The following is a 27233-nucleotide window of genomic DNA, read 5'->3' as shown; positions in this document are numbered from 1 at the left end:
TAAAAGCTTTGATACGATAAGCTACTCCTGCTGTCAATCATATTGAACTGTAACAGGGAGACGTGCGTCAGCCTGTAAATAACCGCGTCTCATTGGCTAGAATGTGTTATAGAAACAAGCCCAACACCCTAGAAACCGCGTCACTGCCGTGAAGCAGGGTGAAGTGTTGGAAACTTGTTTTGCAGGTAAGCCCGTTGCTTGTGTCGACGCTTAGTGTGATAAACTTCTGTCAGGATGGACTTGAATAAATGTATTCATCGTTTGATTAAAGTTCACAGTGAATCTTGACGCTGTCTGATCTTGCACTGCGCTGTACAAGACTGTCTTCCAAAAACAACCCGCAACGATATTAAATAAACACAGGGCCGCCTCGATATGTCGGCGGTCGAGCATGTTATTAATTTGCTGTTAGGCCGTGCCGACAGCACATTGTGCAGATCGTGTGTTTCACTGTGTACGTCAGGGGCCCTTGTTCGCTGTTTTCAATACTTCACTTTGTTTAATGTGTGTAAGTCAGAGAGCTCAATCAAGCAGAGGCACACCACTAAGGAAACTGTGTATGTTTGAATGCAAGCCGGGGGCTCATACACATGGGAGGAGTCATACGCAAAAAACACAAACGATCATATAATAGACATATTATACATATCTCCCCCCCCAGGGCTCAACTCAACACGACACGACCATCATGACAGTAAAAACAGACACAATGAAGCGTTCTTCCCTTTGTATAAGTTAGTGATCAGCAGATGTGTCAGCCGCACGAAGAGCACTGCGTGCGGTTTTCACTGACTCTCCTGCGCAGAATAAATGATTTTTTTATGGGTAAATATCGGGACTTTCTTCCTGTGCATCGGGAGGGACTGTTGCATGTGCATATCGGGACTGTTGGCATGTATGCGTGTGTTCAGTCACAATGTGCACTACTTGACCATAATGCAGTTTTCTTTCTGTGCCCTGTCTGCGTTGTGATTGGCTGGCAGGCTGAGGGCGGGCGATGCGGGCTGCTATCCGATTGGCTGCAGTGGCGTTGCCCATGGGCCTGCTGCTGTCTCGCACGATGTCCTGGATGTCGAGCGGTCGAACCCACGCCGAGCTCATCGGGAACCTGCGCGGTGAGGGCCTGTGTAACGGGCAGTGCTGTGTGATGCAGATTCTGAGCCCTGCTGCTGAGATGAGAGAAACGCTCTATAACCACATGTGCAGATGAGCCTGGCTCTTCGCGAGGGCCTGGCACTTGAACCCACCTGAGCTGGAAGGACCCGTCCAGTTCACATGTGCTGTACTGTGGTTTGCTGCATGACTTGTGCTTTGAGGGATCAGGGGCGAGTTTCACAAAGCTGGTCTAGATAGCAGAATTCTAAATCCAATTCACTTCCATAAAAAACAATGCCTTTATCCTTTAATCATATAGACTTGCAGAGCGGATTTCTACTCAACTTTATCGTTCTGTCTGAAAATATATATTTTTTAAACAGGTTAAAGTAAGGCCTCTTGCTAGCTAGCAGCCCTCTCAGTGCTACTGTAGCAGTGCTTTGTGAAGCTGGCCCCAGGTCTCTGAAGTTCTTTTCTCCCGCAGAGCATGGTGTGATCCGGTCTCAGCGTGTGTATGAAGTCATGCTGGCCACTGACCGGGGACATTACATCACTGATCTCCCCTACATGGACTCCCCGCAGCCTATCGGTGAGAGACGCCATGCCCCAGAGCATTCAGGCAGGTCATTAGATCTGACTGCCAGCTCAGGACTGGGGACAGACGCTGGTCCAGCATGCCAGAGACATTCTGCAGCAGTTACTGTGTCCCCTAATCCGGGGGGGAGATGGAGCCCCCTGTTTTATCTTTGTGTTTTTATTGAACAGCTTCTCTGTTGTTACATCATTGCTGTTCTGCTGTGCATTTGGGTGTTCCACAGTGAATGTACTTTTCATTTCGATGGCACAGCTTGTAGCGTAGCATCAGCAATAGCAGCTTCACCAGGCTTTCCATTCAGAGCTCCCCACAGTAACAGCTAATCTTTACTGAATAAAGGACTGGAAGACATGTGGTGTTAGAGGTACAGGGTTGATTGCATGTGGTGTAAACAGAAAGCACAATGGTTCTTCCTGGGTCGAATAACGAGACATGCCTAAGTCTGGGCTGTCGTCCCTCTGTGTGTATGACTCTCATTGATTGTCTTTACAACCCTTGTGTATCCTCTCTGATACTCTGTGTGTGTGTCTAACCCCTCTCTCTGATACTCTGTGTGTGTGCGTCTAACCTCTCTCTCTGATACTGTGTGTGTGTGTCCCTAACCTCTCTCTCTGATACTGTGTGTGTGTGTCCCTAACCTCTCTCTCTGATACTGTGTGTGTGTGTGTGTCCCTAACCTCTCTCTCTGATACTCTGTGTGTGTGTGTGTGTGTGTGTGTGTGTGTGTGTGTGTGTGTGTGTGTCTAACCCCTCTCTCTGATACTCTGTGTGTGTGTGTCTAACCTCTCTCTCTGATACTGTGTGTGTGTGTCCCTAACCTCTCTCTCTGATACTGTGTGTGTGTGTCCCTAACCTCTCTCTCTGATACTGTGTGTGTGTGTGTGTCCCTAACCTCTCTCTCTGATACTCTGTGTGTGTGTCTAACCCCTCTCTCTGATACTCTGTGTGTGTGTGTGTGTGTGTGTGTGTGTCTACCCCTCTCTCTGATACTCTGTGTGTGTATGTGTGTCTAACCCCTCTCTCTGATACTCTGTGTGTGTATGTGTGTCTAACCCCTCTCTCTGATACTCTGTGTGTGTATGTGTGTCTAACCCCTCTCTCTGATACTCTGTGTGTGTTTCTAGTGGTCTGTGTTGTTTCAGTGCAGCTTGTAATATGTTTGAATTCTCTGTTTGTGTTGGTAGGGTTCAAGGCTACGATCAGCGCCCCGCACATGGTGAGTGTGGACTCCTGAGAGAGGATTGTGTGTGTGTGTGTGTGTGTGTATCTGTGTGTGTGTCTGCAGCATCCCTAACCCCCCCCCCCCCCTCTCTCTCTCTCTCTCTCTCTCTCTCTCTCTCTGCAGCATGCTCACGCTCTAGAGGTGCTCGGTGACAATCTGGGGGAGGGAGCCGCTGCGCTGGACGTGGGATCAGGGAGCGGCTACCTCACTGCCTGCCTGGCCCGGATGGTGGGTGCCGCACCACCCTGTCTCACGCCTACTCTTACACGAGTGCAGTTACTGTGTTTGTTTCTGGAAAACGTACCGTGCTGTGTTTTGTAAAGCATGAGGCGGTGAGAATGTCTCGAATGGGATGCCTTTCCTGGATTAATAACAGAGTTTGATGTTAAATAAATGGTTGTCGGTGCTGTGATGAGTGAGAGCGGTTCAGAGACTCGCAGGCGTCAGAGCGTTGGTTGGTGGTGCTGTGATGAGTGAGAGCGGTTCAGAGACTCGCAGACGTCAGAGCGTTGGTTGTCGGTGTTGTGATGAGTGAGAGCGGTTCAGAGACTCGCAGGCGTCAGAGCGTTGGTTGGCGGTGTTGTGATGAGTGAGAGCGGTTCAGAGACTCGCAGGCGTCAGAGCGTTGGTTGTCGGTGTTGTGATGAGTGAGAGCGGTTCAGAGACTCGCAGGCGTCAGAGCGTTGGTTGTCGGTGTTGTGATGAGTGAGAGCGGTTCAGAGACTCGCAGGCGTGAGAGCGTTGGTTGGCGGTGCTGTGGTGAGTGAGAGCGGTTCAGAGACTCGCAGGCGTCAGAGCGTTGGTTGGCGGTGCTGTGATGAGTGAGAGCGGTTCAGAGACTCGCAGGCGTGAGAGCGTTGGTTGTCGGTGTTGTGATGAGTGAGAGCGGTTCAGAGACTCGCAGGCGTGAGAGCGTTGGTTGGCGCTGTTGTGATGAGTGAGAGCGGTTCAGAGACTCGCAGGCGTGAGAGCGTTGGTTGGCGGTGCTGTGATGAGTGAGAGCGGTTCCGAGCAGATTTAGCAGGGGACTTATTGCCCTGCTCCCACATCCTCTCTCTCTGACTCTCTCTGCACAGGTGGGCTCCTCCGGTCGTGTGGTGGGTATCGATCACATTGCTGAGCTGGTTCAGGACTCCGAGCGCAACGTCCGAGCCGATGACCCCACGCTGCTGACCTCCGGCCGGGTCAAACTCGTTGGTGAGGAGGGGGAGGGGGTGTCCCACTGTGAGCACTCTGCCTTTTCCATCAGTACTGTATTTTTAGGCAGTGTACTGTGTTTGTGGAGTCATGGAGGCACAAGTGTGTGTGTTTGTCACAGATGGAAAGACGTGTATTGCACAGCAGTTACTCCCGTTCCAGGTTTACTAGGAGCTTCATTAGCCCCAGTGTGTGCAGGTAACAAGCTCAGGGGTGTCTTATTAAACTCCTAGTACAATTAGGAATGGTTCAAACTGCTGTTTGCAGTGTACCCGTGTGCCATCAAACGTGGTAACGGCATTTGATTTCAGAATAGTACGCAAGCTTTTGTTTCTGCACTTCTCCCTCACTCTGTGCCCCTTCTTCACTCTGCCAGTGGGTGACGGGAGACTGGGGTACCCTGAGGGCGCCCCCTACGATGCCATCCACGTCGGCGCAGCGGCAGCTACCCTCCCCAAAGAGGTAAGGGCATTTGTGATGCTGAGCTGGGCTGAACATTTCCATTAGGTTTCCAGTCTAATCCCAGGGACGCGCCTGGATTATTCCCTGACCTCTAGCACTGTCGGGAGATGTTTCCAGTTGTGAAGGTGAATGAATGATTTCATTGCCCCCCGCTCCTCGCCCTTCTCTCTGGTTCAGCTCCTGGCCCAGTTGAAGCCGGGGGGCCGGCTGGTGATCCCGGTGGGCCCCGAGGGAGGGGGGCAGGTCCTGGAGCAGTACGACCGGCAGAGCGACGGCTCTGTGAGCAGGAAGCCCCTCATGGGCGTGGTCTACGTGCCCCTCACTGACAAGCAGCGCCAGAGGCCCAGGTACCCGTCTGTCTGTCCTGCTGTGGGACCCTTGGACTGTCTATATGTATGTCTGTCTGCATTTCTGTCTGTATGTCCTACTCAAGTCTGTCTGTCTGTCTGTCTGTCTGTCCTATTCTGGTACTGTCTGTATGCATGTGTGTCTGTCTGTCTGTTTGCATGTGTGTCTGTCTGTCTGTCTGTCTGTCTGTATGTATGCCCTACTCAGGTCTGTCTGTATATATGTAAGTACCAGTCAGGTACCCTGACTGTCTGTCTGTCTGTCAGATCTTCTTTTTCCTGATTCAACTCTCTTGAATTATTGCTGAATTAGTTAATGAATGAACGTTTGAATGAACCAGTGACTAGAGCATAGAGTGATCTGGATATGAGAAACTAGCCGAGTGACAATTTGAACCACGCGGATAGTGGAGAGAGTGAAGTATGTTCTGTGCCATATCCAGCTCATTTGGAGGTGCTAGTCCAGATTGTATTGGTACAGTTTTCAGTTGTAGAGTTCTGCAGTTGGAAGCGTGTTGCAGTCAGAGTGCTAGCGAGTACACGGAGTTAAGCGAGTGCTTCAAATCTTTTTCTTCCCTCCAGAGATGACCTCTGACAGTGTCTGCTTCCCCTGCAGGGGGTGGGAGTGGTGCTGCTTCAGGTCCTGAGTCCGACTGACCCGATCCGTACAGAACCACACAGGAAAAAAGTGTCCCCTGATAGCACTCTGCACCTCTTATGTGCCAAATACTGTCCCGTGCAAATTAGTTCCAGGCAGACCTCCTCTCCTTTACTTTAATGATTGTCAACTGATGAATCAATCGCCATGTTTAAAGAAAAAACTTGAGCGAAAAGCAACAACATTTCAGCTTCTGCTATCTTCAGGTAGTTTACATGGAAGTAATCTTCCAGAAGGTCTGTAATAATGTACACTGTGTTCTAAGCGAGCGCGCAGTGACGCTGGTAAAGGGCCCCTGTGTGTTTGTGTGCTCACAGGGTTGTTCTTGGCTGATGAATCCTGGTACAGCACCTCCTGTAAGGCTCACCACACAGCTCAATGCAGAACAGGCATGCTTATACTCAGGGGGGGGTCACCTGTAAAATACACAGATTCATATCAGGAAATCCAGGGGGTTGGGTGCGGTACATTTATTTGAATAAAAAAGTTTTAGCACCACAGGAGTCTTGTCTGTTTGTGCAGTGCTGAAGTCTTGCTTACAGACTCTTCCAAACATAGAAAAAGCAGATTGCTGTTTAACATGCTGAGAGTCCAATCCATGAGCGCAGGCTGTTTAACATGCTGAGAGTCCAATCCATGAGCGCAGGCTGTTTAACATGCTGAGAGTCCAATCCATGAGCGCAGGTTGTTTAACATGCTGAGAGTCCAATCCATGAGCGCAGGCTGTTTAACATGCTGAGAGTCCAATCCATGAGCGCAGGCTGTTTAACATGCTGAGAGTCCAATCCATGAGCGCAGGCTGTTTAACATGCTGAGAGTCCAATCCATGAGCGCAGGCTGTTTAACATGCTGAGAGTCCAATCCATGAGCGCAGGCTGTTTAACATGCTGAGAGTCCAATCCATGAGCGCAGGCTGTTTAACATGCTGAGAGTCCAATCCATGAGCGCAGGCTGTTTAACATGCTGAGAGTCCAATCCATGAGCGCAGGCTGTTTAACATGCTGAGAGTCCAATCCATGAGCGCAGGCTGTTTAACATGCTGAGAGTCCAATCCATGAGCGCAGGCTGTTTAACATGCTGAGAGTCCAATCCATGAGCGCAGGCTGTTTAACATGCTGAGAGTCCAATCCATGAGCGCAGGCTGTTTAACATGCTGAGAGTCCAATCCATGAGCGCAGGCTGTTTAACATGCTGAGAATCCAATCCATGAGCGCAGGCTGTTTAACATGCTGAGAGTCCAATCCATGAGCGCAGGCTGTTTAACATGCTGAGAGTCCAATCCATGAGCGCAGGCTGTTTAACATGCTGAGAGTCCAATCCATGAGCGCAGGCTGTTTAACATGCTGAGAGTCCAATCCATGAGCGCAGGCTGTTTAACATGCTGAGAGTCCAGTCCATGAGCGCAGGCTGTTTAACATGCTGAGAGTCCAATCCATGAGCGCAGGCTGTTTAACATGCTGAGAGTCCAATCCATGAGCGCAGGCTGTTTAACATGCTGAGTCCAATCCATGAGCGCAGGCTGTTTAACATGCTGAGTCCAATCCATGAGCGCAGGCTGTTTAACATGCTGAGAGTCCAATCCATGAGCGCAGGCTGTTTAACATGCTGAGAGTCCAATCCATGAGCGCAGGCTGTTTAACATGCTGAGAGTCCAGTCCATGAGCGCAGGCTGTTTAACATGCTGAGAGTCCAATCCATGAGCGCAGGCTGTTTAACATGCTGAGAGTCCAATCCATGAGCGCAGGCTGTTTAACATGCTGAGAGTCCAATCCATGAGCGCAGGCTGTTTAACATGCTGAGTCCAATCCATGAGCGCAGGCTGTTTAACATGCTGAGAGTCCAATCCATGAGCGCAGGCTGTTTAACATGCTGAGAGTCCAATCCATGAGCGCAGGCTGTTTAACATGCTGAGAGTCCAATCCATGAGCGCAGGCTGTTTAACATGCTGAGAGTCCAATCCATGAGCGCAGGATGTTTAACATGCTGAGTCCAATCCTGGGATGAAAAGCAGATGCAATGTATTGTATTAAATAATATCCATTTATTATTTTAATGTGTAGAAATTTGAATACAGTTTGTGTGAACTCTATGCATTGTGTTGGAATGGGTTTCAGCAGTGAAGGGATGGGGTTGGAATGGGGTTTAGCAGTGAAGGGATGGGGTTGGAATGGGGTTTAGCAGTGAAGGGATGGGGTTGGAATGGGGTTTCAGCAGTGAAGGGATGGGGTTGGAATGGGGTTTAGCAGTGAAGGGATGGGGTTGGAATGGGGTTTAGCAGTGAAGGGATGGGGTTGGAATGGGGTTTCAGCAGTGAAGGGATGGGGTTGGAATGGGGTTTAGCAGTGAAGGGATGGGGTTGGAATGGGGTTTAGCAGTGAAGGGATGGGGTTGGAATGGGGTTTCAGCAGTGAAGGGATGGGGTTGGAATGGGGTTTCAGCAGTGAAGGGATGGGGTTGGAATGGGGTTTAGCAGTGAAGGGATGGGGTTGCAATGGGGTTTAGCAGTGAAGGGATGGGGTTGGAATGGGGTTTAGCAGTGAAGGGATGGGGTTGGAATGGGGTTTAGCAGTGAAGGGATGGGGTTGGAATGGGGTTTAGCAGTGAAGGGATGGGGTTGGAATGGGGTTTAGCAGTGAAGGGATGGGGTTGGAATGGGGTTTCAGCAGTGAAGGGATGGGGTTGGAATGGGGTTTAGCAGTGAAGGGATGGGGTTGGAATGGGGTTTCAGCAGTGAAAAGGGTATCTGGCGCTGTTTAGCAGAATAACCTGTTTACACACAAATGATCAATAGACTGCATTAAAGAGAATCAAAGTGCTGGTGTATCTGAAATGCTTTCAAATAAACAGTTGTGCATTTCTTTTTTAATGTTGTGTATAAATATGTTCTGTGCTGTAGGCTGCTGCCATTAACATTGTAAAGTGTGTGTGTGCGTGTAATGTAAAACAAATAAAAAAAAACGTTATTTGAACCCCCCTTTGTTTAAATGTGCTCGTGTTTGTATTCTGTAACAGAGCCCCTCAATCTGTACCACAGTTTTGTCATTTGCCATTTCTGAATTCATTTCCATTCATGTTCATATTTATATGTATATATTTTATTTTTAACAGTTTTATATTTATCTTTCAGTTAAAGACATAAACAAAAACTAATTTAATGTTACAGAGCCAGCATCGTAGTAAACAGACAGAGACGCAGCTGTGGGTTAACACGTGTATGTTGAGTGTGATCCTCGTGTCAAAAGTAAAGACAAACACGACAAACAAATTCAAAGAAATAAGAAAAACAACATCACATCACCAAAATGCGACCTTTATTTTTGGTTTGTTTAACTCAGTCAGGCGAGGTCAGGTCACCCTTATGATGCTGTAGAAAAGCGACGCTGCTTATATCAGGACCGCGGAATGACAACACGTGAGTCTCATGTCCAGATCTGTCCTCCGCATCGGAATCCCATACTGGACCAGGCAGTTGGTCAAAACACGATCTGAACCGAATCCCATCCGGTCTGTGAGCAGTAGCTCAGGCTTCTGCAAGGAGCAACAGGCACAGAACCAGCGATCCAAAGGGACCCGGTATAAACAGGAAACTAGAACTAGGGTACCGTTGCAAATCCGACGTGACAGCGACAGCAAAGCAACTGAACCGGGCGTGAAGCGGGTTCGATCCGAGCCAGCAAGGACACTCTGGTATCAGAACCAGCGTTACCCATTAACATTGCGAGGCTTTACTAGAATTGGAGCCGGGCCGCGATGCAGTTCTGATTACAGCGCAATTCGGGGAATCAGAACGCGTCAGATGGATAAAGCTGAGAATTCAGGTCCAGAACCTACAACAGAAAAGAAACGCGAACCCAGTACCATTACTCCCGACAGCGGGATCCCCGAACCGGCGCAGAAACGGAAAAGCGACGAGACCGAGGAGCCAGGACGCCGCCGCGGCAAGAGGCGGAGAGGCGCCGGGGGGAAGAAGCTCGCTCCTGGGGAGAGATACGTACCCCCGCCGCAGAAGCGCAACCCGGGCGTCAGCTTCAGCCAGGAGCACTTCCAGGAGACGAGCTATTACTTCGAGGGCGGGCTCCGCAAGGTGCGCCCGTACTACTTTGACTTCCAGACCTATTGCAAGGGGCGCTGGGTCGGCAAGACTCTGCTGGAGGTGTTCAGCTCGGAGTTCCGGGCCGAGCCCATCGAGTATTACCGACAGGCAGCGGCAGCCGGCCGGATCAGACTCAACGAGCAGCCCGTGCGGGACCTGGGCATCGTACTGAAGGTACTAAACTACCTGTGTGTCTGTCACAGTGCCTGCATATTGCCGCTATATATATCCTGTAGCAAACACCCTTTAATAAGACCGTATGTTCATGCAGATACCCTTACTAGTCATGCTGTACAGTATTAAGATTTGTCGTTTGATTTACCCCCTGGGGGTGTATATTAGTAAAGCCTGATTTCCTCTCTCTCCCCTCCTTTTATCTTTCTCTCCATCCTCTTTCTCTCCCCTGCTCCCTCCTTTTTCTCCACTGCCCCTTCTCCTCCCTACTCTCCCCTCTCCCTTTCTGTCATCTCCCCTCCACCCTTCCTTCCCATCTCCCTCTCCCTCACCCTCCCCTCTCCTGCAGAACAATGATTTCCTGCGGAACACGGTTCACCGTCACGAGCCCCCGGTGAGCGCCCGTCCCCTGGAGGTGCTGTCGGAGGAGGCTGGTCTGGTGGTGGTGGACAAGCCGGCCTCTCTGCCCGTGCACCCCTGCGGCCGCTTCCGTCACAACAGCGTGCTGTTCCTGCTGGGCAAGGAGCGCGGGCTGGGGGGGCTGCACACCGTGCACCGGCTCGATCGTCTCACCTCCGGGGTCCTGCTCCTCGCTCGCACCCTGGAGGCATCGCAGAGACTGGACCAGCTCGTGAGAGACAGAGAGGTGAGGAACGCAGCAGAGAGTGTGTGTGTGTGTGTGTGCCATCTCAGAGACTGGACCAGCTCGTGAGAGACAGAGAGGTGAGGAACGCAGCAGAGAGTGTGTGTGTGCCATCTCAGAGACTGGACCAGCTCGTGAGAGACAGAGAGGTCAGGAACGCAGCAGAGTGTGTGTGTGTGTATGCTATCGCAGAGACTGGACCAGCTCGTGAGAGACAGAGAGGTGAGGAACGCAGCAGAGTGTGTGTGTGTGTGCCATCTCAGAGACTGGACCAGCTCGTGAGAGACAGAGAGGTGAGGAACGCAGCAGAGAGAGTGTGTGTGTATGCTATCGCAGAGACTGGACCAGCTCGTCAGAGACAGAGAGGTCAGGAACGCAGCAGAGAGTGTGTGTGTGTGTGTGTGTGCCATCTCAGAGACTGGACCAGCTCGTGAGAGACAGAGAGGTGAGGAACGCAGCAGAGAGTGTGTGTGTGTGTGTGCCATCTCAGAGACTGGACCAGCTCGTGAGAGACAGAGAGGTGAGGAACGCAGCAGAGTGTGTGTGTGTGTGTGCTATCGCAGAGACTGGACCAGCTCGTCAGAGACAGAGAGGTGAGGAACGCAGCAGAGTGTGTGTGTGTGTGTGTGTGCCATCTCAGAGACTGGACCAGCTCGTGAGAGACAGAGAGGTGAGGAACGCAGCAGAGTGTGTGTGTGTGTATACTATCGCAGAGACTGGACCAGCTCGTCAGAGACAGAGAGGTCAGGAACGCAGCAGCAGATCACCACCCTGTCTGTGTCTCTATATCAATCTGCCACCGATATATTTTTGAAATGACCAGGTAGATGCGAGGAGTTTGAGCAGTCTTCCCCCGCCTCTTCTAAATCTGCTCTGATCTGATTGCACTCCTCATCACAGCATGAATAAGACTCTCCTGTGTCTGTACAGGGTGGCTGTTCGGAGGAGATAAACACGCAGCTATATAGTTTATTAATAGGTGCCTGATCGCTCAAACCTCCTGGCTCCTGATCATTCCAATGATTTACTTCACTGGGGGTTGTGTTTAAACTCAGGGCTGGAGTATGTGTGTCGGGTGCGAGGGCAGTGTGAGTGTCTAACCCCCCCCCCCCCCTCTCTCTCTCTCTCTCTCTCTCTCTCTCTCTATCAGCTGGAGAAGGAGTATGTGTGCCGGGTGCGAGGGCAGTTCCCTGAGGGAGAGGTTGTGTGCGAGGAGCCCATCCTCGTAGTGTCCTACAAGGTGGGTGCAGGGTGCAAGGCAGAGGGAGCGTTCTCATCAGGGCTCCCCTGCATTGCAGAGGGTGCGTTCTCATCAGGGCTCCCCTGCATTGCCTGACAGTTCAGATGTTCAGAATACCACTTCACTGACATCTTGCTATTTTTGAAGAGGGCTGATTATTCACTCAGGATCTTTACTAATATATTCAGTGCGACGAGGGGGGCTGATTGGGGTGGAATGGGGAAACAAACGCTGCACCCAGTATTGGATACACAGAATCAGCAGGTAATTAAAAAGACATCAAAGCTGCTTCCACTCGAAATAAGTGAATGGCTAAACATTTAACAAACCAGTAAGAAGGACCTCCATTCCCTGTGTGTTTGTAACTTTGAGGTTGTACTGCAGTAAACTAAGCAGGTGTTGATTTCCTTACAGCTGATCGGGTTCTCTCTCTCTCTCTCCCTGTCCCCCCCCTCTCTCTCCCCGTCCCCCCCTCTCTCTCCCCGTCCCCCCTCTCTCTCCCTGTCCCCCCTCTCTCTCCCTGTCCCCCTCTCTCTCCGTCCCCCCTCTCTCTCTCCCTGTCCCCCCTCTCTTTCTCGCTCCCTCCCCCCCCACCCCCCCCCCTCCCCCTCCCCCCCTCTCTCAGGTGGGTGTGTGTCGCGTGGACCCTCGTGGAAAGCCGTGTCGCACAGTGTTCCGCCGGCTCCACTGGGACAGTCGCAGTGGCTCCAGCGTGGTCAGCTGCCTGCCCCTCACAGGACGGACGCACCAGATCCGCGTGCACCTGCAGTTCCTGGGGCACCCCATCACAAACGACCCCATCTACAGCTCCCCCGTCTGGGGGCCCGAGGGGGGCCGGGGGGGGGCGCGTGGACCTCAGCAACGAGGAGCTGCTCCGGGCTCTGGTGGAGGAACACCGGGCTAACGAGAGCCTGTATCTCCTGGACATCGTGGAGGGGGAACTCGACAAGGGAGGACAGCCACAGGGTACGACACGCCAGGGGCTGGGGTTAAGTGAGGGTGGCGCGGGGACATGTCAGGCTGGAGGAAATGTTTTCAATGAGGGTGCTGGCTCTGGTGCGCCTGCTCATCAAACTCAAAGCGATCACAGCATAAATAAAGGGACAGGAAAGGATTCAGGCTGCTGTGGCGTGCCTGAAGGAACTTCGTGTGCGCAGGGAGTTCCTCCGGCTGACGCCACAGACCTCAAGGAAACAGCGGCAGAAAATCCTATTCCTCGTGGCGATGCAGCCGGGGAGAGTGCACAGCGGACAGCAGGGGAGATGCAGGCCGGCACTGAGGCGGACGCCCCGGGCTCGCCCCCGGTTAAGGACCCCCTGTGCAGCGAGTGTAGGATTGTGAGGCAGGACCCCACCGAGAAGGAGCTGGTTATGTATTTACATGCGCTGCGATACAAAGGACCCGACTTTGAGTACTCCACCAGATTGCCTGAATGGGCTCGGGAGGACTGGCAGGAGGACTGAGGGAGGGTGTTAGGGTTAGGACTGAGGGAGGGTGTTAGGGTTAGGACTGAGGGAGGGTTAGGGTTAGGACTGAGGGAGGGTGTTAGGGTTAGGACTGAGGGAGGGTTAGGGTTAGGACTGAGGGAGGGTGTTAGGGTTAGGACTGAGGGAGGGTTAGGGTTAGGACTGAGGGAGGGTTAGGGTTAGGACTGGCTGGAGGACTGAGGGAGGGTTAGGGTTAGGACTGAGGGAGGGTTAGGGTTAGGACTGAGGGAGGGTTAGGGTTAGGACTGGACTAGTTTTCAGTTCATAATTTCTGCTTAAACATTGATTTGTAGTTTTATACTCCTAAACCCTGTAATACAAAACAGCTATAGGCAGCTGACACACACACTCACACAAACACACACACACACACACACATTAGGTAAAGCATTCTGACAAGATGGAGAAAGACACTCTGTGGAAATACTTGAACAAATCAGATAAATGCATTACCTGTTATATGTGTTACAAATAAAATGTGATTTTGTGTAATACATTTTATCTTGGAAGTGCCAACAGCCAAGTTAGCCTTCTAAGTTAGTCCTGATTGTGTTTTCAATTAACAAACACAAGTATGTCATGTGTGATAGTTAAACTGACACAAAAATGGCACACTTTCATCACAGACACACACACACAGACACTTCTCCATTCACACAGACACACACACTTACACAGACACTCGCACGAATACCAACAATTATCAGACAGAATACAGAAAAAGAACCACGAAAAGACAAACCAAAACTAATCTTTATTTTTTAAATCTCCAGTTATTTTTAGACGAGAGCGTTGCGCGATCATCTGGCTGAATGCTGCTGCTTTCATGGTTGTTGTTTTAATAAATAGAAGTATTTAACCGAGCATCGTTACCTCTGGAGTTATTTAAAGATGGTTTTGTAAGCGTGAACCTTTTCTAACAAACGGGCTACCGTCCCGAACCGTTTCATGAAGATCGAACTTTATTACAAATCATTCTGTGGTTAAGAGGTTTGTGAGTGGGGCTGTAAACTCTGCAGTGAGCTTTCGTTCAGGCAGCTGCAGTCTGTTTCAGTCTTGTTGTGCTGAAGAAAATGACTGTCCAAGCCTGTCCCCTGATTTAATAACCCCTCAAAGGGGTGGGAACGTTACACACCAGAGCTGTGATGTTTAGGAAAAGAGAAGTCCTAACATGCTGTGCTCCCTTCTTCAGTTCATTACAAATCCAACCATCCACAAAGGCAGATGTAAGCAGAAAGCCATCACCCAGAATCTGCTTTTTTTGCTTTAGTTTTTGTCGTAGACTGCAGCCCCACAACCATGTACAATTACACACTGATATATAACAGGATCCGTTGGCAGCTGCAAAAAAATCAATCCGTCTGGAAATCCCATCTATTTGGCACTTGCTTTTGTTTTCATGTACATACAGACATACAGCAGATACAGACAGTATATTCAAACTAAAAGGTTTTCAGGAATCTGTGTCACCAATGCGCAGGACTGCTTGGCAGAGTGGCACGGGCTGGCAACACGGAATACCAGACTGTCCCGAAAACTGTGCTTCTCAAACTTGGGCCCCCTGGGGGCAGCCTAGCAAGTTGTGTATCTGTCCGAATAACCACGCTTTCAGAAGCAGCTGCACGAAACCCTAGTTCTGACTTTAAATCACCATTTACACCCAAACCTTTAACCTTTAACTTCATCCCAACTTTAGAGTCACCGTCAGGCAGCCATATCGCTCTTCAGTCCTCCAGCGGGATGACTGAAGTATTATTCTCTCTACAGCAGCTGTGCTATTCAAAGTGTGGAGGCTCCCGGAGCATTCAGTACCGGAGTGATTGACAACCTGCCATGGGGGGGGGGGAGGGGCACCAAAATATTACTTCACCAAAGTCAAAGTGGAAACTTCTGTTAAAAAAAAAAAAATATCTACAGAAAAACTCTTCTATTTCCATTTAAATAATCTTATAAGTATAATGTGTGTTTAGAAAACTCATCAATGCCTAAACAAATACGTTCATGTGTACTCAAAGCTCATTTTGCCAGCCTTGCTGGTCAGTAGGAACTGTAATGCACAGAGCTGACCAGAAGATGGAGACGTGAGCACAGTGTCCTGCAGCCAGCTGTTTAATTCTCTCAATAGGACCCAGTGTCTTCTGGGGACTGCAGAGCTCAGGTACCCCTTTTTGGCACGTGTTCATGCTTTTGAATGAAGTGTTCCATTTCTGGAGCTTAAAAAGAGTGCTGTGACGGTCCATGCGTTTTAAAACAAGATGCACTGAGCTTCACATGGGGGTCTGTGTGCTGGTTTGAGTGCTTCTTTTAGCTCAGAGACAGCAGCCCAGGTACTGCACAGTGTCCAGTCTGTCCAGAAAGAGCAGAAAGACAAAGATCAGCCAACCATTCAGGTTTTTTTTTAAATGCGGTAAGTAGTTTTTCTCAATAAGGGAGTTTGTTCATCCTCTTCAGTCCCCGTCAGCTGTTGTCCTCCCTCCCCTCGCCTCCCTCCTCCTCCTCCTCCTCCTCTCTCCTGATCCACACGTCGGGCAGGTCAGGCTTGCTGTTGGGCAGGATCACAGGCTGCTGCTCCCCGTGGCTCGCCCTGCCCCTCCCAGCCACTGGGGGCGCTTCATCGAACACAGTCTCCCTCAGGGCCAGCCGCAAGGTGTCCCTCTTTCCGTTGAGGTGTCCCGGTTGCCCCTCCTCCTGGGGTTTGGCGGGGGGCAGTGGGGTGGGCGGCCCCCCCTCCATGTCGCTTAGGCAGGTCTCGTTGGAGTCCTCAAGCCCATCGAAGGAGCTCTGGGACTGGGAGGAGAGCAGGCGCCGGTGGGGGTGGTGCTGGTAAGAGCTGCCGGCTGCTCCCCCTTCGTCGCTGACTGAGGGGTGGCGCGAGTCCAGGCGCTGGGTGATGTCTTCCATGCTGGAGGAGGAGGAGAGGGAGGTTGCTCTCCAGTGTCGGAGCCCCCCGGTCTGGCCCTGGCACCTCCTGCACAGCAGCCTGTCCTGAGCCTGGTCTCCCAGAGGCGGTGCTGAAGCCATGGGCCTCAGGAGGTTCTCTCTGTAGGGGGAGGAGGTCTGCAGCGCGGGGGGAGGGGGGCAGGTGTGCAGGTGGCACCCCCGGTTCTCTCCCCTCCCAGCCTCCCCTTGCTCCTCCTCTCCGCTCCTCCCCAGCACGGTCCTCCTGGGGCTCAGTCCGCGGAACTGGATCTCCTCACTCAGCACCGAGGGCCGGTTGGACAGCTTGCTGGTGCAGGTGCTGTTCTCGAAGCTGTCGCTCAGCTGCCTGGCCAGAGGCTGCAGCTCGTAGTGTTCCTCCTCTCCCCCCCGGCCCCCTCCTCCTCCTCCTCCTCCTCCTCCTCCTCCTCCCTGCTTCTGCTGGTTCTGACACAGCTGCTCCCCGCCCCTGCCTCCTCCCTTCCCGAAACTCCTCCTGGCTCTCGACCGGCAGCCAAACGCTCCGTTAGCGGCCGATCTGGTGGCTGCCGCACCGGGGGCTGAACCGTCCTGCTTGGTGTTGTGGCCTCCTGCGTCCACGCCCGCAGCAGCACAGGGCCACAGGATCTGGCCACAGTTCTTCTGGGGCCCGCAGAAGCAGCACAGGGACTGGAAGAAGAAGGTGGCAAAGCCACAAGCCACACACTTCACCAGCAGCAGGAAGATGCCCAGCTTGCGGAACACCAGGGCGGTGGCCGGCAGCATCAGGATCCCGGCGCAGAAGTAGGAGCCGGCCCCCAGCGCCACGGGGCAGCCCATCCTCTTGAGGGAGTGCGCCACCCTGCCCAGCCGGTCCGAGTGCGGGGAGAGGCTGTAGGAAACGCAGTAATTCGCGGCGAAGTCCACGGAGAGCCCGGCGGCGGCTGAGATGAAGAGGGCCTCCAGCCCACTCAGCTGCCACTCCAGCAGGACCAGCAGCCCGGCCGTCACGAAGACGCTGCCCCCCACAGCCGCGGCGCCGTAGACGCTCAGCAGCACGTTCCACGTAGTCAGGAGCAGCGTGGTGAAGACCAGGGCCACCGAGAAGCCCATCACCACCAGAGTCTCGGAGCTCAGGCACTGCTGCAGGTCGTAGAGGCCCAGGTGGCTCACGAACCAGCCCCTGCGCAGCCCCGGGGGAGCCCCTGACATCTCCCCCAGGAACCAGGCGTCAATCTCCTGGTAGAAAAGGGCTGTCTGGTTGTAGTTGAAGCTGTAGCGGTAGGTGGTCCCGAACACGAGCGCCAGGGCTGCCGCACGGCCCTCGGAGTCAAAGCGCACACTCCCGGAGTCGGACCGCAGCCCCCTCTTCTCCTCCTCCTCCCTCCTCTCTGCGGTGAAAATGCCGAGGCAGTGCTGAAACACGGCAGGGCGGTAGGGGAAAGGGATGTGGTTGCAGCAGAGGCCGTTGTCGTTGTCGTTCAGGGAGCACTGCCTGCTGCTCATCCAGCGCACCAGCCTCTCCACCAGGCACACGCTCTCCCCCCTGTCGCGCTCTCCCTCCCACTGCTCCCAGTAGAAGCTCTGGTTCCGCGTCCTGCCGCAGAGCTCCAGCAGCCAAACCTGAGCCTCGGGGCTGCTCATGTTGAAGTCAGGGTCCATCACCAGGGAGCCCGTGCTGCGGGGGTCGAGGTGGTCCCCGTTGTCCACAGGGAGGACCCCCCAGACCAGCGTGACGACCATGGGCTTCTCTTCGCCGCTCTGCAGCCTCTGGAACATGAACTGGTGCCGGTACTCCGCGTCATAGCGCTCGAAGGGGTGGCTGGAGCGGAAGAGCTGAGTGGCTTGGCTCTCCAGCACGGGCAGCTTCATCCCGGGGTCCACGCAGGTGATGTAGGTGCCCCCAGCAGCCAGCGTCGTGAACCAGCACACCCAGATGTAGCGAAACTTGACCACCCCGCAGGGCAGGACCTTCAGGAACAGGAGGTCCGAGGTGCTGGTCATGCCCCTGCTCAGGCTCCTCATCTTGCGTGCCAGGGAGAAGAGGCACCGCTTCCGGGAGCTGCTGTCCCAGAACCCCCCTGAGCTCGGGGCGCAGCACACCCTGCCGGCCGGCCGTGGGGAGACTGTGACGTGCGAGTACCTCTCGCGGAGGACCAGGGAGCAGGGCAGCCACACCAGGGCGGCGAGCGAGCTCACCAGCGTGGCCGTGCCCAAGTAGAGGGAAAAGCAGCGCACTGTCGTGATGCTGCTCAGATAGCCCGAGTAGAAGGCCGCGCTGGAAGTCAGACCGGACACCACGGTCAGGTAGCCAGCCTCGTGCAGCACCCGGCTCACCCTCTTGTCCAGGAGAGCGGGGGGCTTCTGGGACAGCTGCAGGCCCCACAGGTCTGAAAAGGTGAAGGCCTGGTTGGCGCAGCTGCCCAGCAGGACCAGAACAGCAGCCAGGTTGAGGAAGGGGAAGAAGGTGAGGCGGAAGGCCAGCTTGTAGAAGAAGTAGGAGACCCCCAAGGAGCCCAGGACCGCCCCCAGAGTGACGACGGCCAGGAGCAGCGAGCGCAGGTAGAGGGCAGTGGCCAGGACAAGGGTGACCGCCCCCAGGAGCGGATAGACCAGGTCCCTGACCAGGTAGTAGCAGAACAGCTGCTTCTTGATGCCCAGGTCCATGCCGGTGACCGCGGTGGTGCCGAAGCGCAGGTCCCAGCCCTCCAGGTTCTGCAGGTAGATGTCCATCAGGGAGTCCCCCCTGCCCAGGGGTAGGATGAGCAGGCTGTACTTGAGAGAGGGCACCTGGTATCCAGTGGTCTGCGGCCCCAGGAAGTCTTTGTCCACCAAGTAGTGGAGGATCTGGTAGATGGCGCTGGAGCTCTTGCATTGGTCGGGCACGGTGGAGCAGCGGCCGGGCTTGCCCCGCTCCCCGCAGGCCGGCGCCAGGCTGCCCTGGTGGTAGTAGGGAGCGCACCTCCTCAGCTGCTGCAGCCGGTCTGACAGCTGCTGCTCGCTCAGCTCCTCGCACGTCACGTTTTCCAGCGCCGCCAGGTAGTTGCCCAGGGACCAGCTGGGGCAGCACTGCCCGCCCTCCCCGCCCTGCCGGAGGCACAGGTTCTGGAAGTGAGAGTGGGACCGGATCTGAAAAACACAGACGGGAGAGGGGTGAGGGAGAGATCGGGAGGAAGGGGACTTGGTGGTAAACAGCCACTGCTGATAATTCCGGCATGTTTGTTGCTCTAATCAATCATTCATTTTAAGATGAAATGAGCAGCCCAAGATTTTTGTGTTGGTGATGATCAGAGAGTCGTGGGATTTTCCAATAGTTTGATACTGATTTTAAAAAATGTTACATTTTTAGCAGTAGCCCTTGTGCTGGCTTGATTGCCACGGCAGTACCCCTGTTGCGTTGCCAGTTAAGCTGGTTTGAGAACGGTGTCTCTTGCAGTTAATGAATGCAGTCTTTAAAGATGGGGCTTTGCTTTTATGTTAAGAACTCGGCCAATGCTTTCCTCAAACAGGCTTTTTGCAAACGCAGACACTCCTGAAACACCCGGTGGCCTGTCTTGTAGACTCTGCAGTGGGTCGGTGCAGACACTGTGCTGAGGGGACAGCCGCAGAGACGCGTCTGCATTACCATGATTCCTTTATTCACTTTATACGCTGTGCACTGTGGGGCAGGATTTTCTCATATACTGCGTTTCAGTGTATTTGATTTATGTGTATATAACTATATAACTAGATACACATCCTCGATTCTCATATAGTGCATTACTAAACAGAGCTGTGTTCCATGCTCATATAGTGCATTACTAATCAGAGCTGTGTTCCATTCTCATATAGTGCATTACTAAACAGAGCTGTGTTCCATTCTCCTATAGTGCATTACTAAACAGAGCTGTGTTCCATTCTCCTATAGTGCATTACTAAACAGAGCTGTGTTCCATTCTCATATAGTGCATTACTAAACAGAGCTGTGTTCCATGCTCATATAGTGCATTACTAATCAGAGCTGTGTTCCATTCTCATATAGTGCATTACTAAACAGAGCTGTGTTCAATGCTCATATAGTGCATTACTAAACAGAGCTGTGTTCAATGCTCATATAGTGCATTACTAAACAGAGCTGTGTTCCATTCTCATATAGTGCATTACTAATCAGAGCTGTGTTCCATTCTCATATAGTGCATTACTAAACAGAGCTGTGTTCAATGCTCATATAGTGCATTACTAAACAGAGCTGTGTTCAATGCTCATATAGTGCATTACTAAACAGAGCTGTGTTCCATTATCATATAGTGCATTACTAATCAGAGCTGTGTTCCATTCTCCTATAGTGCATTACTAAACAGAGCTGTGTTCCATGCTCATATAGTGCATTACTAAACAGAGCTGTGTTCCATTCTCATATAGTGCATTACTAATCAGAGCTGTGTTCCATGCTCATATAGTGCATTACTAAACAGAGCTGTGTTCCATTCTCATATAGTGCATTACTAAACAGAGCTGTGTTCAATGCTCATATAGTGCATTACTAATCAGAGCTGTGTTCCATTCTCATATAGTGCATTACTAAACAGAGCTGTGTTCCATTGTTGTATTGATAGTTCACAGGTCAGCACTCCTTTGATGCCAGTCTGGAGTAAACTGTCTGACACGGCGCCCCCTGGTGTTATAAACTGGAAGGTAGCTCTGCACTCACCCGCTCCTGATCCATCTTACACATGGAGTGAATCGCAGAGAGACTCCAGAGACTGTCCGAGTTTCCAGAGCGGAATACCAGCTGAGCAAAGCTGACGTCTGCAGCGCAGAGAGAGAGAGAGAGAGAGATTATATATAACTATAGATAGCAGAGAGTAGGAGGGTGCTGCTCAGACAGATTCACAGAGAATAGGAATATCGAAGCATCAGGACCCAGACCCACTCCGAAGGATTGCAAACACAATCGGATAGTCAGGGGGGTGGAACATTCGAACAGCTGCTGAAGTTACTTACTCTGTAATTATGGCAACACTAGCATTGCAGTATGCTTAGTATTTCAGCTGACAGAATTCTGAAGACATGGCTAAAGGCTTCACAGCGTGTTGTGCTCTTGCTTTGAGTTACAGCATGGGTTACAGTAAGTATGTGCAGCTGACCGTGTCTCTGATGGTATTAGAGTGCCGTCCCGTTTCTCACTTTGAGTGACAGGACCTCTCCAGCTTCACTTCACAGTGCTCATGACGAGTCACTCCAATAGCGCAAGAGGCAGGGTCAGCTGTTTGTGTTCAATTATACCCTACTGACTGGGAGAGCTGCAAAAGGAGGAGTCCTGCGTGAAGTCCCTCTCCACCATCCTCCTCTTCCTCTTCTTCTCCTTGGTCTCAGGGCCTGGGGGTACAGCCTCTCTCTCCCCCACAGCGCCCCCTTTCTTCTCACTGTGGAACAGCAGGAGGAGGGGTTAAAACACAGTCCTTGCACCAACTAGAACTTAATGCGATTCCATCGTCTTTTAAATAAAATGAATTGAGAAAGAAAAAATACAGACACTGCCGACAGCACTGCTTGATTTCGGGTTTAGTGAATCTCTTTCCATACTGGCTTGTGGGATTATAGGTTATACTGGAGTTTAGCGATTGGGTTTTCTCCCACCCTGTACATTCCCAGCTCTCCCAGTTCAGTGGGAACGGCTCCCTCCTCCAGCCCTGGTAGCAGCAGTACCTGAGGAAGGACTGGTTGGGAGACAGGGACAGTAGTTTCCCAGGCTCCGTGCTCTCCTGCAGCTTGCTCCAGGCATGCATCCGCGTCCCGATTTCAGTGCCGCGCGGCTCAAACCCCTGACAGAGGGAGAGGGGAGAGAGGAGCAAGGGGATGAGATCGTCACAAGGCAGCGTCCACGCAACACTTTGTGTTCTTTTATCTTCCTGATCGTGTCCTGGAGGTAAGCTAAATTAAACATATTTTCTGGAATCTTTTGACTTAAAGCTATGTTTTACATTTTTAGTAACGTTTAATTTATTACCAGTTTAATATTCTCACTATTGTCCATTTTCAACCACGAACATGCTTCTGAAAAGACTCCCAAGGGCGGAAATTGTGAGCAGTTTAAAAAAAAAAAAAAAAAAAGCTAGGTTTTTACAACTGTAATAATAATAATAATAATAATAATAATAATAATAATAATAATAATAATAATAACTGTTGTTAATTAGCAAACCAGTTTACCCATTCCCTAAATAAGGGAACATAACCTGTTAGTTGCAGTACCTCTTATATGGTCCTAGATGGCGCTCTCTTGCTGTCAATTGTTCACATTCTTCCCTCGATACTGCAGAACTAAACAAGACCAGGCCTGATTGGTCGAGAGGACCAAACAGCCAATTAAAAAATATCTGTTCCTCTGTTTGTGAGAGAGGGGGGGGGGGGGTACTCACTGAGAGAGGGTCTGAGAAGTCTGGCAGGGGACCGATCAGCACCCCAGCCAATGAGAACGCCAGGAACACCACAGCGCAGGTAATCAGCACTGCCTTCGGCCAGTCAGCAATCAGCTGGGAATAGCTGTCAACCAACCACAGAGGGGCAGACGTTAGCTGTGCGCATGGATGCATTTCATGCTAAAGCTGCAGACAGACAGTGTCTCACAATCACGTTCGAATTTCCTAATTGAATACCGGACAGTAAACGATGCATTCAGAACACTAAAAGATCTTCAACACATCTTTACAGCACACCTAGACAGCGCAGATCCCATCCCATAATAACACTGACCTTCTCGGGATCCGGTGCTGTGACTCATGCCTGCAAGAGAACAACATGACATCAGGTATCAGACACAAGCTAAAGAGGGTGCACTGGGGTTAGGAAACTGACTTCCACTTTAAACTTTCCTTTAGCAGCATTGAATATAGCACAGTAAAACATGTTAAAAATCCCATCCACATATTCAACAAGGACATAAAGATTAACAAGAGGGTTTCGCACTCTGTTCTGCGCTCTCACTCAGGTGTGAAAAAGACGATCAGAAAGCAATCCGGTCAGCCCCCCCTCGGTCTCACCTGACGGTCACCACGTGGTGCTGCACTGGCTGGTGGTTCCTGGAGTCATGTGATCCCTGTAGCCAATGGCAGTGCACGGTGTCGCGGCCGGAAGGGGCGGGGGAGGAGCTACAGCTGAGGGCGGTCCTGACTGCTGCAGGGGGGCGGTCCGGCCGAGGGCTGTCTGTGATTGGACAGTGCTCGGGCCTGGGGCTGGCTGTGGTTGGCTGCCGGTGCCCGCAGTAGCGACACCTCCTCAGCAGTGGCGAATCGTGGGGGGCGATGCCCCCCGGGACCTGGTGGTAGAGCTGGGAGAGGGGGGCTGTCCCGGGGGGACTGGGGGGCGCTCCCTCTGTCTGGATCAGGCCCGGTCTGGGCTCTCCTGCACTTTGTGGCTCCTCCACCATCTCACTGCAAGAGAACAGAGCAGGGAAGCGCACTCACTCACAGTGAAATCACAACCTGGCTGGATTCCAGCTGAGCTGAGGGAAAGAGAGAGAGGTGAGAGCGAGAGAGGGAGAGAGAGAGGGAGGTGAGAGCGAGAGAGGGAGGGTGAGCGAGAGAGGGAGGTGAGAGAGAGAGAGGGAAAGAGGGAGGTGAAAGCGAGAGAGAGAAGGTGTTGCATAACATCTTGTGACATTTAAACATTCTCACTGCCTCCTTGTTGCTCTATTCATTTTAATCAAAGGAAACTACTTCAGTCTCTTTTGTATATATCTAGAGAAGCGCTTGCCCAGGTGTGTTGACAGGACCTAGTTTAGCACAAGTGAATGGCTGTATCTCTGTCTGTCCGTTTACCTGTCTGTATGTCACAGCGCTGTTCAGATGGGATCATATTAATTGCTTCATGTCTGATGATTTCTATGATGTAAGACAGTAATTACACTCACTGTTGTGTAGGTGTGTAATTAGAGAAAGCAGATTTTAGGAAGTGTTTGACGCGTCTTGTAATGTTGTTGAAATGCCCAATTCGAATGCTGTCTGCCTGCTGCAACCCCCATACTGATTAGGAGGACCCCTTTCCTGTGCGCTGTCGAGCCAGCATGAGCAGCAGATGCTGTGCCTCCCAGCCAAGACCAGCAACTTGGAGTGATGGGGATTCCAGCCAGCAAGCTCCTGCTGGCATGACCCGCCCTGCTGCTGCCTTCGCTAAGAGAGACTCTGGGGACCCTCATAACCCAGTCATGTTCTGCTAATAAGAAACACAAATGACCTTTTTGTGAGTTTCTGTACTCCTTGGTTATTTGGCATTTCAGAGCGCGTCTCCATAGCTCAGACCTGCCTGGCTGGCGTGTGTGTTCACAGCGCTGTGAAAGACATCGATACTCTTGATTTGATTTGTTTTCCTGCATAAGGGAGAGCCCTGCTCAAACGCTGCGTGAGTGAAGTATTGATCGCTTCACACTGTGGGGGGGGGCTGGAGTATTGGAAACACATGAAAGGCAGGGCTGACTGAGGGCACTTGAGAGCTGCTTCTGGGAATCTGAGTTTCCTTGAAGGAAAAACCATTCAGAAAGTTTAGGGCTTTTTTTTCCCTGAGAATATATTCTTTTAAAATATATATTCCTTCAGGAAATAATAATAAAAAACACAAAGCGTTCTAAATGTTATTTATTTTCTTTGAAAGAACTCATCCTCCCAGAGGCTTCATGCATTGGCTCACATTTGAGCACCAAGCCCTGCTTTTTCTATGCATTTTCAGTGTGTCGACACAGTTCCTTCATGCAAGTCCGTAGCATAGGAGGATCTGCAAGGAGTGAGCAATACATTATTCTTCACTAACAGCTTCAAATAAATCACCATTAAAAAAACCTTTACCATAATGTGTGCGATTTTCATACAGGAACATGCGAGACCTTCAAAACGATGGCAATATATATTCTGAGGTAAGGTTTGCTGGAATTATTTTGCAAGCTCCTTGTATTTGAAACGCTCCCCCTTCCCCCTCTGTGTTCTCGGATGGCAGCAGTGGTGAAGCTCAGGAAGCTGTGTGCTCTGTAGCTGGGGCTGCCTTATGCTGCACACACACACACACACACAGTAAACTCGCGCGCTTGCCTCCTGGCACTCCTGCGTTAATTATGGGATTTTGCAGCTCTTAAATAAACAGACAATGTGGGGGAGGCTTTGAAAGCCCTTGGTGGCTCAGCCTCGGCTCAGCTCAGGCCCATGTACTGCTGGAAGTTTACCAGCGTCTACTGAGACCCAGCCTGCAGACGCTGCCCTGAGAGCGCTGTGCCGATGAGCTCCTCAAACCCCCTGCCTTCCACACTGCAGCCCAGCGCTTTCTTTATCTAACCACTGAGCTCCTCAAACCCACTGCCTTCCACACTGCAGCACAGCGCTTTCTTTATCTAACCACTGAGCTCCTCAAACCCACTGCCTTCCACGCTGCAGCCCAGCGCTTTCTTTATCTAACCACTGAGCTCCTCAAACCCCCTGCCTTCCACACTGCAACCCAGCGCTTTCTTTATCTAACCACTGAGCTCCTCAAACCCCCTGCCTTCCACGCTGCAGCCCAGCGCTTTCTTTATCTAACCACTGAGCTCCTCAAACCCACTGCCTTCCACACTGCAGCACAGCGCTTTCTTTATCTAACCACTGAGCTCAAAGCGATCTTTATGGTTTCATATTCCAGTGTTTTTGTCCTTCATGAATTTTTCACTGGGAGCTGTTGGGAAGAATAAATGACAGTGCAGGCCTCCTGCCAGAGTAAACAAGTCTGTTCTTTACTGTATTAACTGGTGAACTGGGAGAGAAAAGACGAGCAAAGAGTTTCTTTTTCTTTCATGAATTATTCAGTAGACACTGTTGACATGACAATTTTCACAATCACAGACTCATCAATTTCTAATTTCAGACGACAATGGGCTTGATTGTCTCAGCTCCCGGCTCCAAACAGCCTCACGATTTATTCAGAAAGGTCAAAACACATCAATTAAAATAAACTAAAACCGATACATTTCATTGAAGGGGCTCGTCAGCTGTAACACGGCTGGTTTCACAGACCTGGACTTTCTACAGCAATGTTTCCTCAGGTCAGACAGTCTAAGATTGGTGAAACCAGCCGATAGAACTGAAAATGAGGTTTTTGTCCTTTCAGCAGTTGAGCCAATGACACCTAGAGTCAGAAAGGCAAGCCTATGCATGAGCCAATGAGAAAGCGTTATTATATTACACAGCCAATCAGTAGCTTCCCTTCCACAGTACAAACTAAAAAGGAACCAATCGGCTCCAGGTATGTGTTTCAACACGTTTCCTACAATGTCTTAATGTTTAATCTTTTACCTGTTTAATACCCCGAGTCCTGTAAGGTTATCAATTGCTGTTTCTGCTTAGATCAGCCCAGCATTCTAACAATTCCACCTAACTGCTGAAAAAATAAGGCAAACTGTGGGGGAAGTGACGTAGGGAAGCATATTAGTGCTGCACAGGCTTCCGCGCACAATGCATTCCCCATGAACTTCACTGCAGAGTTATTTCAAGGCATATTTCTGCTGGGAAGTATGGGAAACGATGTCTAAGGGAGGCAGTGTCGTCTAGTGGTTAGACCTGAGGGACTGGGAGGGAGGGAGGAAGGCAGTGTGGTCTAGGGGTTAGAGCTGAGAGACTGGGAGGGAGGCAGTGTGGTCCAGTGGTTAGACCTGAGGGACTGGGAGGGAGGGAGGAAGGCAGTGTGGTCTAGGGGTTAGAGCTGAGAGACTGGGGGGGAGGCAGTGTGGTCTAGTGGTTAGAGCTGAGGGACTGGGAGGGAAGCAGTGTGGTCTAGTGGTTAGAGCTGAGGGACTGGGAGGGAGGCAGTGTGGTCTAGTGGTTAGAGCTGAGGGACTGGGAGGGAAGCAGTGTGGTCTAGTGGTTAGAGCTGAGGGACTGGGAGGGAGGCAGTGTGGTCTAGTGTTTAGAGCTGAGGGACTGGGAGGGAGGCAGTGTGGTCTAGTGGTTAGAGCGGAGAGACTGGGAGGTAATACATGTTGTGTTAAGCACTTTTTTAAAGTTAATGAAACATTTTAAAGCACTCCTAAATCTAGGATAATGTTTATAAACACTTGAGAAACCGTCCTAAAAAACATTCCTTAAAATCAGTCCTTAAAGTCGAGGCCCTTTGTAAGAAATCCATACAACCC

The 27233-nt window shown here is 51.4% G+C and overlaps 3 protein-coding genes across 9 annotated transcripts in view; 2 read left to right on the top strand and 1 right to left on the bottom strand.

Moving 5' to 3' along the window:
• Window positions 1-55: 55 nt before the first annotated feature.
• Window positions 56-8545, top strand: LOC117963932 (protein-L-isoaspartate(D-aspartate) O-methyltransferase-like). 4 transcript variants are annotated; one of them, XM_058992027.1, is made up of 9 exons: window positions 56-185; window positions 984-1115; window positions 1580-1684; window positions 2875-2906; window positions 3036-3140; window positions 3989-4109; window positions 4486-4571; window positions 4749-4918; window positions 5535-8545. In XM_058992027.1, the coding sequence occupies exons 2-9, from the start codon at window positions 998-1000 to the stop codon at window positions 5563-5565; spliced, it is 768 nt and encodes a 255-aa protein (XP_058848010.1). In that variant the 5' UTR covers window positions 56-185; window positions 984-997; the 3' UTR covers window positions 5566-8545. The 4 variants fall into 4 exon arrangements, with proteins under 4 accessions (XP_058848010.1, XP_058848011.1, XP_058848012.1 ...); XM_058992028.1 differs by having other exon boundaries at window positions 5501-8545; XM_058992029.1 differs by lacking the exon at window positions 3036-3140.
• A 304-nt stretch (window positions 8546-8849) lies between these two features.
• Window positions 8850-13240, top strand: LOC117422183 (pseudouridylate synthase RPUSD2-like). The gene is given in 5 exon segments (XM_058992026.1): window positions 8850-9843; window positions 10193-10489; window positions 11637-11726; window positions 12352-12564; window positions 12566-13240. Coding segments are annotated over 5 exon segments (2070 nt in total). The 5' UTR covers window positions 8850-8997; the 3' UTR covers window positions 13190-13240.
• A 2076-nt stretch (window positions 13241-15316) lies between these two features.
• Window positions 15317-27233, bottom strand: part of LOC117422301 (protein dispatched homolog 2-like) — a 13619-nt gene continuing 1702 nt past the window's right edge. For 3 of the 4 annotated variants that reach the window (XM_058992023.1, XM_058992024.1, XM_058992022.1), the window contains 7 exons: window positions 23131-23520; window positions 22844-22873; window positions 22510-22633; window positions 21797-21912; window positions 21383-21513; window positions 20799-20896; window positions 15317-19237 (listed from right to left, as the gene is read on the bottom strand). In XM_058992023.1, coding sequence (XP_058848006.1) covers window positions 15671-19237; window positions 20799-20896; window positions 21383-21513; window positions 21797-21912; window positions 22510-22633; window positions 22844-22873; window positions 23131-23520 — 4456 coding nt within the window. In that variant the 3' untranslated portion in view covers window positions 15317-15670. Of the gene's footprint in view, window positions 19238-20798; window positions 20897-21382; window positions 21514-21796; window positions 21913-22097; window positions 22167-22509; window positions 22634-22843; window positions 22874-23130; window positions 23521-27233 lie in introns of those variants that run through there. The other variant, XM_058992025.1, reaches the window with a different exon arrangement.

This window comes from Acipenser ruthenus, chromosome 18 (assembly GCF_902713425.1).
Source record: "Acipenser ruthenus chromosome 18, fAciRut3.2 maternal haplotype, whole genome shotgun sequence".
Lineage (NCBI taxonomy): Eukaryota > Metazoa > Chordata > Actinopteri > Acipenseriformes > Acipenseridae > Acipenser > Acipenser ruthenus.
The sequence above is the reverse complement of the archived record's forward strand: the minus strand, read 5'-3'. Positions and strand labels throughout refer to the sequence as shown.